Genomic DNA, 20,428 nt, shown 5'->3' on the forward strand with positions numbered 1-20,428 from the left:
CGTGCTCGGTCTCCCTTGTTTTCATTTCAAACGAAGCCGTTTCCGTGGGAATTTTGAAAAAGGAAGTAATTGGTTACGTGCAGGGGGTGCCAATGTTTGTAGGAAATTCGATTGTATCTTTGCTTTCCATTGGTGTTGCAATAGGAATGCCGTCGTAAACTGAGCCTCAACGTGATAACTCGCTTCTGCTTGTGGGTAATAATGTATGACAAGTGATTAACGACCGTGAGAGGTAAATTTTATTAAGTCGTAAAACAAGACTTGAAAAAACAGGACTTAACTGAAAAAAAAAGCAATAAAATTTAACGAAAAATATCTCTCCAACCTAAAATGGCACCTGCTATAAATACAAAAGCCATCAAATAATAAGTCTGTAGAAATTTCTGGATCGCCTTACGAAATCAATGACGTAACGTCGCATAGTTACGCAACAGGATTGAAATAAAATCACGTGAATGTTACAGTACGTGTTGCCATGACGGGGTTCGATTCGGATCACGTGATTCGAGGAAAATGTTATTTCGCAGTGAAAGCCCCGACGAAGAATTTGAAAAATTCAAGTCGCAAAAACGTTGCAGAAATAAGACAAAAACTTCAGGCGGCCGCTAGCATCAAAGACTTCATATCATAACAAAGGTAAAATCGAGCAAAACGTATTGGTCAAATAAAAGTAACGGTTATGAAACAGAACTCTAAATCACTCGGCTTTATAACACAGTTTGCAAAATGGTGTTTTCAAAGTGAAAAGTAATTTTTTTAAATTCGTTGTTTGCATTGGAGAAAAACTTTGGATGGCTCAATAGTATTGCACAATTCGTAGATTAGCAACAAATTTTAGGACGACAAATCTTCAGTCTCAAGAAGTCTTTATTACGTGACCACCCGCACATCCCACTTTCTATTTTTTTGCAAACAAATATTCCATTGTGACATCACAGATAAGATAACGAGGAAGAAGTCACGTTTTTGCTCGGGTGAAAAAGCCCTGAAAAAATGAAAATTGTTAAAACAAACAAATCAATAAATTTAGCACGAAATTGTGAAAGGAGCAACTCCTAGGCCACAGGTTGAACGAAACAAGCTTTATTGCTTGTACATCTCGTTGATATAACAAGTGCAAGTTTGTGTAGTGATATCACGGTCAACATTAATTCTTACGAAATTTCAACGATCCACTTAAGCGTATACATAATATGCAAAACACTGCATAATCAAGCTTGTGATAAAAGCAATCACGAGCTCAAGATTTGCAAGAATTAATCCAGATCGGAGCAGAATTTAATCTTTACCAGCAGTCAAACCAAAATGATAAAACAGTGGAAGATTAACACTAATAGCTTCGAAAAGTCTCATTTTTTAAGAATAGATTTTAATATATTTTAAACATATTTACTGCACACAAACGACACCACAATACTGCTATTTCATAATTAAATGCAAAATATGTAACAAGACAATAGAATACCTTTACATAGCTTCGAAATACACGGTTGTCGCCAGCACGCAGCACCTGGCAGTATTCCTACGCAAAAAAAACAAACAAATGACGTCATGCAAACAAGGGGGAACTACGTTCCATAAACACACGGCGATGCCTAGCACGACAACAAATTAAATATTGTGGGGAATTTCGAAACTTATGCAAACGAGTTCATCAACATACTTAAAAAGCGCCTATAATATATGATAATGATAAGGTATACAGACTTCACTGCCTTCTGGGTCATGTTTGTGAAATACTTGAAAACGCAACATTTGACTAGCAGTAGTAAATACAGCACTTGCTTTGTGTGTCAAACGACTGATTGCGCAAGCTCTACAAATCTGTTTTACAAGGAATTTTCTAAATTAGCATGACGTTAAAACTACCATACAACATAAAAATGACATGGAGAGCGGAAAATGCGATTATTTATGAAAAATGAAAGCGATTACAGTCATAGGTTACCTCGATGATTTCTTGCGGTAGACTAATGGAGGGGAGATATTCGCATCTGAGAAATTCAACCAGTTGCTCACCCTGCACATATCGAAATTTTGTTAGACTGCCAGTGATTACGTGAAGGCTAATCTCTATGCGCAAAAACGCTGTGGTGTGACGTGAGTGCAACCACTGCAACCTTCGTCGATCTCAAATAACCTCTTAAGCTCTTATCAACGAAGAAACACACATTTATACATAATGACGCAATCGGTTTTGCAAAACGACATCAAGACACCTGATTTTTAAAGACAGCTTTCATTAAGTATGAGGATTCATTCAATGCGAGCACAGTCTGGGCGTCCTTCAGGTCGAACTCGGGGTGCAACGGAGCCATGAAACAAGCAGGAATGACGCTCTTCGTGGCAAACTCCCACGCGGCTAAAGAATTGCCGACGTCTGCAAAATACCAAATAAATTTGCATGCGCGTGTATGTGATGCGCCAAAACCTTATCTGTGTTTAACTTTCTCAACGGTTCGGTTATGATAAGCCGTACTGTGACCCTAAACATAGGATCGACGGCTTTCGATTTGCATACAGGTTTTCAAAGGTGATTCGAGTTAATATAGACAACATACCCCAAGCTTCGATGAGCTTTGTGAGGACGCTGAAAGAGATTTTCTGCGCCACCACGTCCATTCCGTCCGTTGCTCCTTGTATAAGCGTTGACAGGACCATTTCCAAATCTTGTTGTGCTGCGATAAGTACGAGCAATGCTTACGTAGCTAGAACAGAGGAAGCGAAACTAAGGCCGGATGAGTGGTGAGCCGCAAAGCTTGCACGGTTTCAGCTGAGTTTGCACGGTTCGTTTGTACATAACGTTTGGTATTTGGTCTTGTCAAGAAAGGTTAACTGCTGCGTGTTAGGTCGTAGCCGCGCGAGTTAAGTGCGGCAATCGGGGATTAATCAACATATTTTCCTCGGTAAAAATTTAACCCTGGCTGCGGCCTTGGAGTGTTACAATTGCAACAGATGCAGAAGACAAGTGTGCGCATTCAATTGCAACCACAGATGCCGCGGAAAAAATCAACTTCATTGTTTTCATACGTACGGTGGAAACGCTGCGAATTAATGGAAAAAATGCGCAAGATGTTCGTCAAAAGAACGTACCAAGTTAAAAAGTTTTCATGATCGCAAATCATGTTACTGCGCTGGCTGGCTTAAAGCAAGTTGTGATCACCAAAGTAGCCTCCTAACTTGTCCAATTGTTAAACAATAAGCGATAGCAAAATGCAGTGATAGGATGACAGAAGGACTGCTTGAAATGGCGAAACCAGCACTTATGTCAATTTCACAACCTTTTAAAATACAAACAGGATGTTTATTACTGGAAGTTATTTCTAGAATGAGGAACTGCGGCATCGAAACTAGACTTGATACGGGTCACGTATTTTCGTTTCCAACTGATGTAAAGTTATTTACATAACAAAATAAGAAGCGGACCCGTTAAAATCAGCAGTAGCGATGAGAAAATAGACCAACAAAAACATTGCATATTATTGTTAGCGTTTCATCGTCTCAACTAATGGACGAAGACAAATTCGCCAAGTACAGCTTACATTTTACATCCTTTGTCCATGGGCATGTTTGCCTAAACCATAATTTGCACATTTACGATTTGAAAACAATTAAAACATAGGTACCTTGTCTTAATATCACCGCGGCAACGCCATTGGAAACTAGCGCAAAAAGGAACTGAAAATAGGTTCGTCTGATTGTTTTCATGTCGTCATCTGATTGTGACGTCACGTCGTCGCTGTTTCGTGCCAGCACGTCAAAGACGGCACGTACCACCAACATGAAGACCTCACTCAAAAAAGGTTCGATGACTTTCTAAAGAGAAATCGGGAAGTGGTTTTATTTGATGTACCGTAAGTAAGATTAGAGAACTAAACCGATAACAATCGAAGTTGCCAAACGAAACAATCACGCAACTGCGAGGCCCTAGCGACCAAGTCGAGGGAATTTCCACACGCTCGCGCTACTGCTCGTTTACGCCACCGTGCGGTGAGTGAAATTCAATCAAAAATTAATGACACGGAGTAAATTTTCCCTATGGCAAAAGGTGCAAAATGGTAAATAATGACGAAGTATTCCGTTCGTTAGCAATCGTGGAAGTACGTAAAAAATATTTACAACAACGGCAAGTTATCTGCAAAACGAACGTACCTTGAACTTGTTTACAATCTGGTTAAGCAAGGGTATAAAATCATGGAGGGATCTGGGTTCTCCATTAGATAAAATATGTCGGATGGTAACTGGGACAAAAGGGAGCACTTCGTCCTCAAGACAAATCACCATCCTGTGAAGATATTGACGAACACCTGAAAAAAAATATTTTGCTTTAACGAAACGATTTTATGTTAATGTTTTAATCAAATTGACGCAATTCAGGGCATTTCATATCAAATCAACGAACCACCTCTTAAATTTGGCTGAAATTAAACTTGAAAGAGAAATTATTTCTGAAAAAAAAACGACGCTTTTTATGAAGCTCGCCGAAGTGGTTGCATAGTTAAAGGGTTTTAAAATAATTGCTTTTGTACTCAATGAACAGTGTTGCACAATGACTTTTGACGCAAGTTATGTTTACCTGTGTGCAGTGTGGCACGATGGACTTGTGTGTCCAATGCAAGCAGAAAGACTTTTAGCGCATCGGTATAAACCTGAGCACACCCAGACTGGCTCATTGTAAACTTGTTACTGAAAGCTTTGCTTGTACGACTGCCGGTGAAAGATAAAAGTTACAAACCTATTTCACAGGACCCAAACATAACCAAAGCATTCATAATAATTAAAACAAATAGAATAAGATACATAAAGGACTATTTTAGTGTGACTTGGAAGCCAAGTGATACATTGAATCCAAGAAACACCTGATTAATGGTGAATTTGAACTGGATAATCTCACCTGGCATAGGACATTGCATAGTTCAGTGCAGTGGCATAGATTTCACTCGCTTGTGGCCCATTCACCTTGTCAGGGCCGTTTAATTCTTCAGCTGCGAGACTTTTCATTTTGGCTAACATCGGCTCAAATCCCTCCACAAGTGGGCGCAAAAGCGACATCATTAGAGCCGCTTTCTTCTGTGGTGGGAAGTTGCTGCTGACGATCAGGTTGCCAGCGAGTTCAAAAATGAAAAGTTGGTCATCGGATGAAAGAGCCCGTTCTACGCTTCTCACCTTCACAAATGATGAATGCAAATGTATGAAGTATGCAAAGTTTATGCATCGTATGAGCAGCAAAATACTCGTATGTACCAAATCGCGGATGCTGTTTAGTAAATGCACATGCAAAGTCACTATTTTAGTGGCAGATTGCAATGTTTTAAAATATGACGCAAAGTTAAGGGTACTCAAAAAGTTACACTACACTGGCAACCGTTAGACTTTGAGTGTGGAAGTCACAAAATATGAATAAATGCTTAGTGGTAATCTGGGACAGAATTAGTATACCGGTACCATTAAATTCAAAGTAACATTTAACAGAAAAAAATGGTCAGAACAGATCATTCTTTGTACTACTGTACATATACTGGTAATTTACTTGTAAGACAATAAAATTAATAGCAGCAGCAAAAAGCTAAAAATTTAATGAAAATTAAAACCTTAAGCACTAAAATACCAACGTTTGGAAAAGTGCAAAGATAGTAGCAAACTAGCAATTGTAGCGATTAACTACAATACAAAAAACTTACAGGGCTAAAAACAACAAGGCGTTCAATTTCCGATAAAATTTCTTCAGCAAATGGGCTGAGTTGCCTTCCAACAGTTTTCACAAATCTATAAAAAATAAATTGTAAGTGGTTAGCTAGCTAGCATAGAACATTAATCGCATAGACCTAATGTACACCTGAAGAGAGCAAGCACATAAAAGACGGTTACCAAGGTGTGGTTTTGGTATTAAAAAAACTATGAATGATCATATTAAAAACCTTGAAAACAGATAAGCTGTTCGGCTTCGAACTTTAGGTTCATTGGATAGTAAGCCACGATGGTCTAAGAACGCCTGCGCAGTTGTAACAGTAACTGTGGAGTCCTGGTCCATCTGCGCTGCCACCACAAAGTACCGATCATAACGGGCAACTGTTTCGAAAAATTGCAACCGGACGGCAGAATGAGGATGGTTACTGACACCACTGCTGGCAAGCTGGGGATGGGAGATAATAAAAAAAACTTAAAAAATTTATTTGTTGAGTTTGATATGTACATTCAGCATTTATGACATCATTCTGTTTACACATTTCACAGGTATTATGCGGAAACCATTTCATTCTGCCACAATTTTAGTTGCTCATTTTGTGCAGGAGGTTTTGTCCAAAAATGCTAACTTTAGACACTATGTATATATCCCGGTTAACACTAAGCTTTGCATACCACTGTCATCATGTTATGTAAAGGAGAAGTCTTTTCAGGGTCGCTGGAAAACTGTGTACTCAAGTTTGATGGCAACGATTCACCCAACATATACAGGAGTCTAATAAAATAAGAAATACATTTTCTATTCCTGTGTTAACAACTGTAAGTACAGCTCAATGCTGAGACATATGAAGTATGTCATCATAGATAAATGATGAAATGTAATTTTTGGAAACCCTTCACCTGATGGCCACTTCAACATCGTTGAACGAAGCTGCCTGCCAGTTCAACATTGTGTTGGTGAGAACTGATTGAACATTTTCCAACACCAACTCAGGACAAAGCATTGCAAAGTTATCAAAGACAACTTTAACGTTTCGAAGAAAATCTTGAAATTCGATTTCATCTTCACCCTGTTAAAATCATGCGGCAACATTACGATCGTAACAAACAAATCATGTGCAGTGGGAATAAAAATGCAGCTAAATTGCTTTGACAGTTAATCAAATTGTTCATGGAGTAAAAAAATAAAACATTTGGAATAAAAAACTAAAATCAAATGAATTTAGGTGTTAATGAAAGCTTGTTAACTTAATATTTTCGATAACAAAATAGTAAATTTAGCTGTCTCGGAGTATGCCTAGCCATATGTATTGCCATGAATTTTACAAACTTCAAATTACCCATGTCGTACATAGCCCAAAATAACTAAATCGGGTCCCTTCGGCTTTGAGATACAATGCTTCTGTCATACTTTTTCAGTTTGGGAAAAAAACTTAAGTATATACTAACTTCATTGTCAAAACGATATTCCAAATCATATTTGAGTTTCTTCACAAGGCCATAAAATAACTTTTCCAGTAATTCTTTTCTGTTGTCATCCAGTCTAAAAACGTAAAGAACGTCAGCATTGGAAGAACACTCATAGAATACTTAACTACAACTCACAAATTAAAACACAGCAACTGGTGGGTAAATGGCCCCAGAAAAAAGATACATCAAGCCATGTTGGTTGTTTATCTCACAACATTTACTTACACTTCAATGCGCTTGAGCATGTCAATGTAATCCTTGACCAGATCAATGCATTGAGCTGAAACATCATCATCTTCATGCTCAAAAAATAGTAGGCAGGTTGGAAGTTTTGCATGAATAGAATCGAAGAGCATTTTGGTCAAATTGGTTTCAGAGGGAGATTTCAATTGCCTATTTCATATAGTACTTGTTTCGATAATGTTAAGAAGCGTTTTACAGAAAGGTACACCAGTATTCAGCACGATTAGTGTCCACGCCACAGATATAAAGTGTTGGGACACATGTTAACAAACCTGTTCCAGGCAAATATCAACGTTGAGATCATGGATGATACAAGGCGTGATAGTTTAATTACAAAATCTATTTCTTCATCATCCTAAAAATTGGACACACAGCTTAAAAACTATCTAAACAATAAATGCAGTAGCATGAGGAAATGCTAAAAATGATAATTTCTTCTGAAAACAGCGAAAATTTTGAAACGATCATCATTATCACGGTACAAAAATTGGATCTATTTTGCCTCACATACATTTAAACCAGTTAGAATGCCAGAAGTCTCAATAGCACCCCATAATGTTTCGATCAATGCAAGTTTATCTGGTGGCAGCATTCCTTTTATTGAGACCTCCTTAAGACAATCACAGGCAGACTCACGGATTCTTGTCTCTTGTTGTAAGCTCAAATAATTCAGAATGAGAGACATAAACCTGAAAGAAAAATGTAAAAGTAAGTACTGACTATTATTATTTTCTTTTTAAAGATGGCATTTACAATGCACTATCCAGTAATTGTAGACAGAAATACATGCAATTACTACACAAAAAACTTCTTCACCTATCATTTGCAATGAGGTTAATGTCAATCCAGGAAATATAAGCACCGACCACTTGCAAACAGAGAGAGATCGACTCATCTGATACGTCCTGGAACGTCAGGACACAGTACCAAGAGTTGACCATCTCACTTACGCACCTTTCTCGCATCATATCTTTCAACAACTGGTTGTGTGCTTGCTCCTAAAATAATAACAACAAATGCAACAATATGGCTAACAACAATGCCTACCAGTAATACCGTATCATTGCCAGTAACCACTGAAGGATAAAATACTAACCTCAGATGTGTGGTCAATATTTCGGTCCACTACTTCCGAATCGATTGCCAGGAGAATCCTGAGGTAAACATCAGTGCCGAATTTTGGGATGACGTTGTTGGATATGTTCTCTCCCAGTGTTGCCAACATTACATCCTGAATGAAATTCGTCCACCCTGCTAAATATTCCTTGGCAAAGACCAACGCAAAGACTTGAGACGCTTTATTCCTTAGAAACACTGGAACTTCGGTCACTCCACACTTGTTCTGGATCAAAACATATTACAGAATTTGTAGAATTTTCATACAAAAAGATTAAGACTTTACCACCATTCAACAGGCTCCGGTGTGGGAACAGTCTTTGTCAGATGCTGATGGGTTGTAGGTTAATCAGAAACAACAGGCAGATATTGTAAGTTATGGCCTATGGTACATTGGTACTCACGTGATTTTGAATCCAGGCTAGAAGAGACTTCCTCACACCCAGTTTAATATTGTCAGAAAGTTCCGAATATCGATATTTGACCTGATGCTCCAGCACCTGTGCAAGTATACGAGAGATTAATACCATTTGCTGCATTTTCCATACACAATAAGCACAATAACCTGTTAACTTGCAAACTTATACCTGCCACAGGAAGAAATTCACATGATCTTCCTGGTAAGTATCTTGTGCAAGTGCAGTGGCACAAAACTCTAGTCCCTGGTTGCTTGATTTGACTTGCTCAAAATAAGCAACAGCCTAGAATGAACAAAAGTGATCATAATATAAAATTAAATCAACAATTTTCCTGAGACATTGAAAGGGTAAATTGAAATTAGGAATATTGTTTTACCTTTGAATGGGTGTAAGGGTCAGCTAGGGGCCCCAACCCTCTAATCACATCTGGCTCCAAAGTTGTTTGCAGCATAACTTGTCCGATTCGAAGTTCAACGACCGAGGGGTTTGGTCATATAACATAATTTTGTAACCGTAAATTAGTTAGATAACATATATTTCTTTTCTATGTCACTGAATTGAAAAGCAAAACAATGTTAGTTAGTCAGTCAGGAAACCACTGACAATATTACACCGTTTATCATCATCCCACAACCAAAAATGCAAACCAAACTTGAATAAAACTACAAAAGACTGCATAAATCCCAAAAAAATTAATGCATTTGATATGTTACAATCACGAGTAGCAGCAACTTTACATAAGTAAGTTTATTGAATTGTAAGTAATTTGACCACAATCACATTGGCAGTGTGAAACCTAATTTAATTCAATATAGAGAAGCAGCAGATTAAACCTAAAAATTGAAATGTGCAGATTACATTAAAAAAACAAAACGGTTTCCAAAATCTTAGCATATTAAAATATCATTTTCTACTTTTAAAGGATTTCCGTCTAGGGCCTTTATTATGTTTGTGTTGGTTAGTGCTGTGAGCTGGACTTTTTGCCCCCCTGGTTGTTTTTTTTTGTTTTCGATCATGAGGAATGAATTTTCTTTTCTTCCTAGAAGGACCATTGCCATGAATAACATCTCTCTCCATCTCTTCTCCAACCTCTTCCCTGTACCATCTTGCATTATCATCTTCATCATCATTATCTTCGTGACCTCTTTTCATGCCTAGTAAAGACCTCTTCTTGTTAAGTGTTTTTAGCTCTTCCTTCTTCTTCACATTTTGCTCTTGTTGTGCTTTCCTCATCTGTTTGATCTGCTTCTTCTTCTCCCTTGTAGTTTTGATCTCTTCTTTTTCGTCTTCGGTTTTCTCCACAAGGCTGTGATAGAGGATCTCCCCTTGGCACATGCCTTCTTCAATCTTGAACAACTCTAGCGTCATCCGTGGACCCAGCTCTGTGAGTTTAATCGCGCTTTGGCAATTCTTCAGATTTCCTTTGCCGACCATCTTTTGCGAGAGTTCGACCTTATTGTTTGGATCATCAAGTTCAAGTTCTGATTCCGATGCGCTGCCATCGCCGCGATTCATCAAGTAGTCACTGATATCTTTGCATTTGTTCATATTTGGCATGTCACTTTGGACAACCAATTTTTTCATTCTTCGGCTCATACCAACTGGCCTCACGGTGATGTTGTAATGTCTAAATTCGATGCTGTTTGTGTCAGCAACGTAATTAAACAAAACACACCGTTGCACATGATTCAAGTTTAATTTATTAATGTTAATGGATGGGAACATGTTTTGGAGTAACGTTGCACAAAGTTTGTGTGGATTTACAATTTCTTTTGAAGTGGAATCTGAATCTTTTTTAAAGTCATTCAAAACCAACAGAGGGGAGTGTCTATACTGGCCTTCGGAAGATTTGGGCTTTTTCAACAGTGAAACAATGTCTTTACAAAGACAGTAATTGTGCACTTTGAAATACAGAGTGGGGCCTTTTGGTAACCTGGCTATCCTCATATTTAGTCCAGAGTTTGTTTTTGAAAAAGACACAAAGTGAGTCACACCTAGAGGGCCAGCAACTGCAACAAAATCCTTTAAAATGTTCTTCTTTCGAACTTTAAGATTTGATGCAGTATAAGGCTCCATTACTTTCCTCATATCCATTACCAGTTGCTGAACGTTCGTTCCAAGGTTTCCTCTGGCAAAAACAAAAGTGTGAGGATCTTTACTGACTTCCACATCTTCTAATCGGGCATTTTTCCGATTATTTTTCTTAGCTTTTCCTTTCTTCTTCCTTGCCATAGTAAGGTCTATATCATTGCATTTACACTTATTAAATAAACCTGCCACGATAAGGTTTATTAATAGGTTTGCAGGTTAGTTAGAAAAGTATGTATATGTATCAAGAGTATGAACTATATACATTATTGGACAATAAATATAAAATAGAAACATCGCAGCCAGTCAGACTGGAAAGTATGAAAAGTGCGTGGGGAAATATAATAGTTGCACATATAATGACTATTGTTTCAACTTGACTACGTGGAGATTTCTCACCCAAACACAGAAAACTTTCTAATCTGGCCAGCCAGCCAACCAACCTTGTAGACATGAGATCAGAAAGAAATTGTCTGAGTGTCCGGAAAAACGTTCCATTTTGCTGATTCAAGCATTAGTAAAACAAGTTACACTCAATGTACAACATACGTGTCAAACTTCCGGCCCGCGGGCCACATCCGGCCCATTTTACAATAAAACTTTGCCCGTAATGCTATTTTATACATAAAACCATTTCCGGCCCGCGAGATCATCGTATAGTTTAGTATAACTTACTTTTTTTCAAGCAAGAAACAAGATTATAACAAGTCGCACAATACAGCAGCACAACAGTTGCCCCATCATACGACAGAATAAATCGATTTATTCTAATTTCTAATGCTTGTAATTTGGGCTGCTTTTTTCTTTATTGTTTGTTAATTCTTTAATGCTTTTGCAAGGAGAAAAATGAAACATAATGATGTACGAGAAGAATAATCAAAAATAGCCCAGTCAAAAATATCAAAAATTTAGTGTTGTTTCTTTGCCTGTTCCAATTTATGTACTCGTGTCACGAAACGTTCAATCAACTTTTATCCTTACAGCCCGCGACGTTAATTAAGTACTGAGTTTTGGCCCCTGGTGCGATTGAGTTTGACACCCCTGATGTACAACAACAAAGTCGATAACAACAACAACAACAAAATCACATGCAGATTTTCATCCTGCATAACATACTTTTAAACTGCGACGTTTAGCCAATAATTTTACAAGTAGTTGTAAATTTTTTACAGAAGACTTAGATTCTCTGGGTTTAGTATATAAGTGTACAACTAGAATACGTCACAAATTAAGTAGCTGGGGTCAAGTATACAAAGGCATCCTGTGCTTGTGCACTTGTATGCTAGACCCAGCTCTACTGCCGTTTGGGCTTTGCCACTTATTCCGTTCATTATAATTGTCCGTGAGCATGTTCTATATTCTGCTACAACTATAACGATTAGCATCCTAATTTTCGCCCTGCACAGTTTATTGCGAAAAATAAACGACACGATTATAACAGAAAATCGCCGTTCTTATTGCCATCGTGTTTGTCATCCACTATTATTACAACGTGATTACGTCGTGGATTGCATTATTTAAGAGTCAGCTTTTGCCATATCTTTTTAATCCTTGTTTGAATGCTGAGTTAAAATGTTAGCGTTATTTCGACAAAACAGACTTCAAAAATTTTAAAATAATATTAATTATTCTGTGGTAAAAAATGCAATAAATACTAAACACCTATAAATTTGATAAAAAACTGGAACTGCTTTTGAGAGCTGTGATAAACGAAAAATATATAAACTGTATCTTATTTAAAAGTGGGCAAATTATGATGCAATACTTGAAAGTCATAAACCTTTCATACTAGAAAGTATTTTTAGAATTATGTCATTGCCCCAGACAATCAAATAATAAGATAAAGCTTAATCCAAAGCAAACAGCGTGTTTAAATTTATACCAAATACAATCGTGTTGAGAACAGTGTTTAAAAGAGTATAGGTTTCGCGTTTTAAATGATTTGTATCGTATGTTTTATTTTTTATCCTTAACTGCGAAGAGCGAAATAAGTGTTGTTAAAACCGTTATAGCACATCAAAAAATATGCTCACAAGCAGTTAATGCACGGAAAAAGATAGCAAAAGCCCAATTGTTCAAAAATGCGAAATGGCAATAATGGAATTGTGATAACACTATAACATGCTATAGGCTAGTCTTACATTGTTGTAGGCTAATTAATAATTAGAAACCCATAATATTGTTGGGATTATAAATTCAAATGAAACGTCAAAAACAGAAATATACTCTACAGTCTACATTATAACAACAACCAAAAATCATAAAAAAATGTTAAAGAATACTTAGAAATCATGTTCTATGATTACATGCGTTCAAAACAATTTGTAGCTATAATTTAATCACAGCAGGGGAACATATCTCTAAGTGTATAACAAGTGGATGGTAAAAAACGCACAAAAAACTCTACCGAGGATATCGGCGTCTCTTTTTGTGGCCAAATGAAGTTATTAACTACGAAACTGAAGCCTTCCGGTTCAAGCTTGGTTTGAGTGCACTAAAGGATCTCAGTGAAAACATTATGATTGGTCGTAAGCAGGAATTCACTCCAATATTTTCTTGAAAGTGAAAAATTTATTAATTTGATCTAAATTTATGTATTTTTTTTTAAATAAGCAATGTTTTGTCTTATAATACTAATGCACTAATTTTATATTTGCTACTTCACCCGAACGTTGTTTATTTCATATGTTTTTACCCCACACGAAAATTTGAAAATGTTAGTTACCCACAGTTCCTCACCAGAAACAAACGTGATAATTTTGTTCAGATTTCATATAACTAGAACTAACATTACATATCGTCCAAAAAATGTTTCTGGCATATTGCAGCAATTTTAACATATCATTTCAATACATGTTTGTGTTTTCAAAATTTTAATATACTTCCGTATTTTTATTTTCGTAAAAATGCTTATATATGTATATATAATGACATCTTTTTATACTCGTAGTGAACACGTCTTCTTCATATTTCATAGTAGGTGAATTTTAGCAACGCACGACTGTCTACGGTCTTTTTAGGTTTGCTGCTGTACGGTTAACATGAAGGCAAAGGGCGATGTAAGATTTTGTGAAATTCTTAGGTTATAAGACTAAAATACCCGAAGGATTGTAATAGTTTTGCTCCACATGTTTCAATATTCGCTTATATTTCAAAATAAAATGATTTTATTCTTATACTTCGGTACTTTGGAAGCTAAGAAATCGTTTTTGAAATATTTTACTGTTTTTTTGGTTGTTGTGGTCAGAAAAGTTTCGATTTGCTAATTGCATATTTTCTTACAGTTGAGGGAATACCGAGTTGTTGGAAGAAAACTTCCTTCAACGGCTGTACCCAATCCACCATTGTTTCGTATGCGACTCTTTGCGCCCAATCATATTGCAGCAAAGTCGCGTTTCTGGTAAGCTTAAAACCTTAAGTAATATTGTAGTATAACCATCGCCTGTAGGCTACTTACCGTGTTTTTTAGAAATATTTTTTATTACCAAGTTTTTTATTTTTATTAAGCGATCCACAGCTCTAATTTTGTTCAGCATTTTAGGTTAAGGCAGGGCTTCTCAAAATTTTTGTTCTGTGTCCCCATTTCAGAAAGGAAATCTCTATGCGACTTCTTGATGGGTAGCCTACCCCTTAACGATATTAAAACAATAAACGTTCCTTCACAAATCTCAAGTGATAATTTTGTCTATGATGAAATGATACAAATTCACCCAACCCATGAAATTAACTGTACACCCACAGTAAAAAAAGCGTAATGGAAACAGAAATGTGAAAAAAAGTTGACAAAAAAAACAATTCAATTTATAATTTGTTGGTATAATTGTTAATATGGATTTGTTTCAAGATCCCAAAACTACATTTTGTGACTCGGAATGTTGTCATGACCCATAGTTTGAGAAGCCCTGACCTGAAGTACCGTATCAAATTATTTAACTGATGATTTGAAAATGGGCTTAGCACCGTAGCCTAGTAAGAATCTTGTTTGCACTATTCTGTATGAGAAAGCATGGCAACTGCATCCTCAAGATTGTTAATGGCTGTGCTTGCTGCACCTGAATATTCCACATTTACCTTCGCAAATTGGAGCCACAGACTCTTAAGTTTTGTTTTCCAGCCTGCAAAATGCACCCAATACACCCCGATTTTGGCCGCAGAGTTACTAACCTATTTGATCATAACTAGGCCACGCTCTCTGTTGTTAAAAATAGACAGTTAAATTAGAAGAAAAGTTATGTGAAAAGTCGATTTAAGCTATTTAGGGTTTAATTGAAGTTAGATTTAGATTAAAAGGAAGGTTTAAGACGTGTATAACATGTAAGTTAGGTTGTCAAGAAACCATGAAAAATAGCTTGGAAAGTACGGATTTTTCCTGTAAAATAATGAAAGCCTTTTGGCTGTCTCAACCCTTGATGTAAACTTCTAGCCACAAGACGGTTCCCCTGTCTAACTAATTTATATTTCTGGACAATCGCTTTTAAAGGAGCTGCATATGCGGCGCTGTAATTATATCGTGTTTTTCCGTCTCGTTACTGTGTTTTTGAGTTTAGCGGAATCACGGCTGGAAGTAGCCACGATTTGAGTCTCAAGGAACAATGCGTTCCTTTATTTTGGTGGTTTTTGGGTTTAGGCATTTGCAAAGTTGCTCTTATTCGGTCCTGGCGAATAGAACTCAGTTTTATAGAACTCGGCCGTTAGGTGACACGACAGGGTAATGCAGGAATGTGTAGGAAAATTGTGGTTTTTATCTGGATCCTGTAGGAAACCTTCGCTATTAACAGGAGAGTTTTACACCTGAAATCTCGTCGAAAAGTGCCTTGCTTTCTAGTCTGGTCTGAAACTTTGCTGTTTTTGCGCAAACACAAACATTTTTATGGAAACCTGACCATGGAGACTATTTATAAATTGACGGCAACTCATGAGTTTAAAACCCTTGACTACAGTCAAGTCCGAAAAACAAAAATACAGGTTAAAAAAGTGATAGGCTTTGTGGTGTAAGACTAAGCCATGTGCTTGTTTTGCTATTTTTGTGCTCGTTTTGCATGCCATTTTCTTTCATGTTAATTAGCTGATATTTTGTTTCGAATTTATTAAACTTGTATGTATTTAAATTATTGTACTTTAAAATTACCAAACTCAGATATGTTGTTTAAAACACATTTCGAAATGGTAATTAAAATTGTATCCTTAGTTTTATATGGATGCACAATTGCACAGAGCATTGCATAAAAGAAAACAAGGTCTGCATGACCTGAAATTACATGTGTTGTTTATTATCGAGGGTATCTGTAGGTTTTTCAATATTTGCTGCCATGTTGAACTGCCATGTGTCATTAGGGATGTGCCAAATTGAAAAGGATTTGTATTTATGAGAATATAAATTATAACTTTGATATTCATGTGAATCCTAATCTGCCAAACTTTCTCATTTTATTTAACCAAAATACTTGACAAGCATTAAAGTCATGCTTAAGCTTGTTGGCAAATGAAATAAATTAACCCGCTTTTCGCTTATACAACTCTATTCAAAATACAACCACTCCACTGCCCTTAAGGTCAATCATACAATCAAAAAATCTTATGCTGCTCATTTCTGATTTCTTGCAAAAGATTGGTTGAATCTTTTTGCAGGATTCGAATTCATGAGAATGAAAAAAAAGGTCCATATTCGTGCGTACTGTTCAGCTTTGGCAGTTGGCACATCAGTATTTATTACAGACTTGTACTTCTGCTTCGTTGGTGGACTCGTTGTAAGATTTTAACATTATGTTTATGTATTCACCTTTGAAAGGTATTACCTGTCCTATTATAAGAAGATTAAGAAAAATGCTGGTGAAGTTTTGTTGTGCCGTAAGATGGCAGAGAAGACTCCCGGTGTTGTAAAGAATTTTGGTATATGGTTAAGATATGATTCAAGAAGTGGAACCCACAACATGTACAGGTACATTGGTTGGCCATTTTATATCAAACTGTCGAAATGAAATACCTTTTCGCTGTATCTTTTCATGTGTTGGTTCATAATTCTCTCGGACTAACTACTTTAAACATTTTACGAAATCTTAATCAAATTTACATTTAAAACAATCTAAATATGTTATTTTTTTAAAGTAATATGCTGTGGTAGATATGAAAGCATATTTTGTCTTATACTCAATTTTTTCAATAACAGAGAATACAGGGATGTTAAAGTGGCCAGTGCGGTCACGTCATGTTACAGAGACATGGGCGCACGGCATAGAGCTCGACCAGGATCAATTCAGATTATGAGGGTCAAGGAGGTGCCATCAAACAAATGCAAGAGGAAGCATGTCCAGCAGTTCCACGTACGTAATACGATACTTGTAATTGATAACTCTATGATCTCGTTTCAGAAATAACTCCATTAGCGTCATTACAAGTCAAATTGTCTATTGAATAAGGTTGACAGTGATATGGTGATATCAATTCACAACATGAGATGTGCTCAGTATTATGTTTGAACTGGTTTAACTATGACTATTTTCTTTTAGGACTCCAAGATTCGCTTCCCGATGCCAAGAATGGTTTTGAGCAAATCGAGACAGAACGCGCCTCGCTTCACTACCAAGAAGCCCAACCTATTCTTTTAAGCTTTATGGGGCTGAGAATAAAAAATCTTGTGTCTAATTTTGTGATTTTAGACTGGTATTGAGAGGCAAAGCGCAGCTTCAAGGTGCTGAAAGCCCTGAGTAGAGGTGAAAGAGCTGAATCAACTCAATAATTAAATTAACAAGCCCCCAGGGTAACCCATGTAATCTTCAAGAACTAAGATCACCACTGGAAGAAAAGGGAATGCTAGAAAAAGAGCTTTTAACTAAAGAAATAAAAACGATTATCACTTCATTTTCGCTTGCCACCGTCTATGGGGAAAATAAGCCATGCCTCGGCGCAATAGAACTGTATGGCCAAAGGAAGAACAACTAAACAGCAACGTGCTCAAGCAGGAAAAAATATGTTGAAGATTTTAATCAATACGCCGAAAGGGGAATTTGTGCGATAACAACTCTTAACGCATTTAGTCTTTCATCATTCCAACGAAAATTTTTACGCAATGTTGTCTCACATTAATATGTTCATTATAAGCTGCCGTGTGTCAGTAAAAGAAGTTCCCCATCTGTTGTATGCAAATGCATTGCAACAAAACTTTTTTAGCAATTTTATGAGATTAACAATTTGTTGCGTGTTTCAGCGTCTTACTTCGTCATCTCCCGGAGAAGTTGAACCCAATGGCAATGCCGTTGCGACTTCGAGGAACTGAAGACGTGGAATTTTTGCATAATTATCTGGAACAAGAATTTTGTGTTCATGTATGCGGTCAACCGACACACCCAAAACAAAAGCTCATGAAATTCCCTTTTTGAGCGCAGCTTGAAAAGCCCAGTATTTTACGCTAAAATGCAAGCAATGGATGCAGCGGAATCACATTTTACGTGTAGCCTACGAGACCATTACTAAGCCTACAGTAATCGTCACACCACTCACTAATGCTTTAAATTCTAAGTACTTGTTAGTTAAATAAAGCTTACAAAAACACTTAACCACCTAGCACAAATCGGGTGATCTGGCATTCTGACTGCTAGCGGGTCAACTGTCTTTTAAAAATATAACATAGATTTCAGGTGATAAAGATTAAACCGGAAAGTAAACGTGTATTTGAAGAAATTAAAAAGATGAAAAAATAAGCACAACATTAGCAAAATTATTATCGTGTCCAGTAGCAGTCAAAATCAACTTTGCAGGCTCAAATGCAACTGTTTCCTGCCGTAGGGTTTCAAGTTACATCTTCATAAATAAGTTGCAATTTAACTGCTTCCTTAAACACGATGGCGGGCTGAAATGTGCCGAAAAAATTATTATCGAATTAAGTTAAAAGACTGAAAGTTTTTTCAGCAAATTTCTGCTCAACCGTAAGTACAAAAATAGAACTATATCAAATTGGAAGTAAGAAAAGATCGGCCGTTTCCTTTGCCATTTCGCCGAGAAATGATGCTCGGAGTACGGCCGTCTTAACCTCATCCACCCCGATAAGCTTTTGGGTTGGAATATGAAGGTGCGGAAACCACGACTACAGCCTCCTTGCTTTGTTGGTGAGGGTACGGCGGAGGAGCTTGCTTAGGTCCTGCAAAATATCACAAAAATATTTCTGAACACGAGCCGAAGCCAAAAGACGAGTTAAAGACCTTCAAAGACCAGCGGCGTAGACAAAATGTATTGCTAAAATCATACAGCAGAAGTTCTCAAAATGATAAATTTGTTACTTCCCATGGAAATCTAAAGGAGTGATACAAAGTTATTATTACTTAACTCATGGTATTGTCGCGCATATAGAGGTGTGTTGGACTCTTATTGGCTAGGACAAAGAACAGCCAATACGGGGTTTTACCGGGGCAGAGCTCGAAATCAACAAACGTTCTGCCTAAGCTATGAAGAATGCTCAGTAGTGTTGGACAGTGCACTTACCTCGACGCTCCCCATTGCTTTTATCTTTTTTTTCACGACCGCACAGACATTTCCAAAACCCTTCGCAGGCTAAAAAAGTATAACGCAAAACTTTTAAACCAGCATTGCGGCAATTCGTACATGCACTAAGTGAAATATAAAATTACAGGTAACGGCAAAATTACGGCAGAAATAACCACGCAATAAAAGCAGCTATACCAGTGAAGCCTAAAACCTGATAAATCGTGCATTAAGTCGAAAGCGTTGATACAGTATTACAGTATGGGAAGTGAGCATAAAAAATGAAATATGATGCGGATAATTATGACCAATAATTGCTGCCTTACCCTGAACAAGTTTAATACCATACCTGAAATTATTACTCAGCACATTTCGAAACACCAGTCTTTCGCTGAAGGCCCGAATCTAACAACTGGTAGCAAAAACAAATTCAGATCACAAGACGAGTTTATAATAAATTCCTGGAAAGAAAATGTGTAAGGACATTCAATGCAAGAAATGTAGGCCTACGCTTTTCCCTATTCCCTGGTGCACAGTGATGAGAGCCTTTAAGCATTACGGACCATTTTCTGAAACCTAACCTCAATGCGATAGGCAACTTATATGTTATAATGACTTGTACGAGCATTGCAACCGAATCACCCTTCATTAAATCACTTACCACCAAAGCACCAAGCAACCGAGATTATGGTTTTCACAACCCTCCTAAGTATAAAACGTAATAGAAAGCAACCGCCTACCTTTTTCTTCTCCAAAACGTTATCTCGAAGTGTTATGAAACCGCTAACATTGAACCCAAAGTGGTCAACCTACCGCCAACATCTAGAACGTAACGGATTGTTCAGACGCTATGCGGTTGCAATGACTCAACCCTGTTCTTGCAATTTTACTAATCCGATTGGTCTGAGTATTTCAAGCGATTGGTTCACTTA

The 20,428-nt window shown here is 37.1% G+C and overlaps 3 protein-coding genes and 1 long non-coding RNA gene across 4 annotated transcripts; 1 reads left to right on the forward strand and 3 right to left on the reverse strand.

Moving 5' to 3' along the window:
* Positions 1-216: 216 nt before the first annotated feature.
* Positions 217-9,521, reverse strand: LOC143460659 (exportin-T-like). Its single transcript, XM_076958257.1, has 22 exons — positions 9,310-9,521; positions 9,102-9,215; positions 8,919-9,014; positions 8,495-8,740; positions 8,215-8,396; positions 7,910-8,087; positions 7,671-7,753; positions 7,381-7,548; positions 7,135-7,228; positions 6,586-6,755; positions 6,361-6,460; positions 5,919-6,133; positions 5,682-5,766; positions 4,895-5,166; positions 4,577-4,707; positions 4,153-4,307; positions 3,627-3,816; positions 2,562-2,678; positions 2,220-2,380; positions 1,949-2,020; positions 1,466-1,522; positions 217-985 (listed from the first exon to the last, which is right to left on the reverse strand). Exons 1-22 carry the CDS (start codon positions 9,382-9,384, stop codon positions 959-961), a joined length of 2,988 nt encoding a protein of 995 aa, XP_076814372.1. The 5' UTR covers positions 9,385-9,521; the 3' UTR covers positions 217-958.
* Positions 9,486-11,555, reverse strand: LOC143460664 (suppressor of SWI4 1 homolog). Its single transcript, XM_076958274.1, has one exon. The coding sequence runs from the start codon at positions 11,163-11,165 to the stop codon at positions 9,837-9,839; it is 1,329 nt and encodes a 442-aa protein (XP_076814389.1). The 5' UTR covers positions 11,166-11,555; the 3' UTR covers positions 9,486-9,836.
* A 2,409-nt stretch (positions 11,556-13,964) lies between these two features.
* LOC143460529 (large ribosomal subunit protein eL20-like) lies at positions 13,965-17,663 on the forward strand. The gene is made up of 5 exons (XM_076958080.1): positions 13,965-14,080; positions 14,306-14,421; positions 16,810-16,959; positions 17,188-17,341; positions 17,528-17,663. The coding sequence occupies exons 1-5, from the start codon at positions 14,063-14,065 to the stop codon at positions 17,624-17,626; spliced, it is 537 nt and encodes a 178-aa protein (XP_076814195.1). The 5' UTR covers positions 13,965-14,062; the 3' UTR covers positions 17,627-17,663.
* A 1,004-nt stretch (positions 17,664-18,667) lies between these two features.
* Positions 18,668-19,978, reverse strand: LOC143461151 (uncharacterized). The gene is made up of 3 exons (XR_013118004.1): positions 19,846-19,978; positions 19,497-19,565; positions 18,668-19,155 (listed from the first exon to the last, which is right to left on the reverse strand). It is a non-coding gene; the product is annotated as an uncharacterized LOC143461151 (long non-coding RNA).
* Between the last annotated feature and the right edge of the window lie 450 nt (positions 19,979-20,428).

Source organism: Clavelina lepadiformis, chromosome 5, assembly GCF_947623445.1.
Source record: "Clavelina lepadiformis chromosome 5, kaClaLepa1.1, whole genome shotgun sequence".
NCBI lineage: Eukaryota > Metazoa > Chordata > Ascidiacea > Aplousobranchia > Clavelinidae > Clavelina > Clavelina lepadiformis.

Coding starts and splice junctions, on each gene's coding strand:
- LOC143460659 (XM_076958257.1), bottom strand. CDS start 9,384: ATGCTGCAAACAACTTTGGAGCCAGATGTGATTAGAGGGTTGGGGCCC. Junction 9,015..9,101: donor TGAATTTCTTCCTGTGGCAG/GTATAAGTTTGC, acceptor ATACTTGCACAG/GTGCTGGAGCATCAGGTCAA. Junction 5,167..5,681: donor GCCTTGTTGTTTTTAGCCCT/GTAAGTTTTTTG, acceptor TCATTTGTGAAG/GTGAGAAGCGTAGAACGGGC.
- LOC143460664 (XM_076958274.1), bottom strand. CDS start 11,165: ATGGCAAGGAAGAAGAAAGGAAAAGCTAAGAAAAATAATCGGAAAAAT.
- LOC143460529 (XM_076958080.1), top strand. Junction 14,422..16,809: donor GCAGCAAAGTCGCGTTTCTG/GTAAGCTTAAAA, acceptor CACCTTTGAAAG/GTATTACCTGTCCTATTATA. Junction 16,960..17,187: donor GGAACCCACAACATGTACAG/GTACATTGGTTG, acceptor TTTCAATAACAG/AGAATACAGGGATGTTAAAG.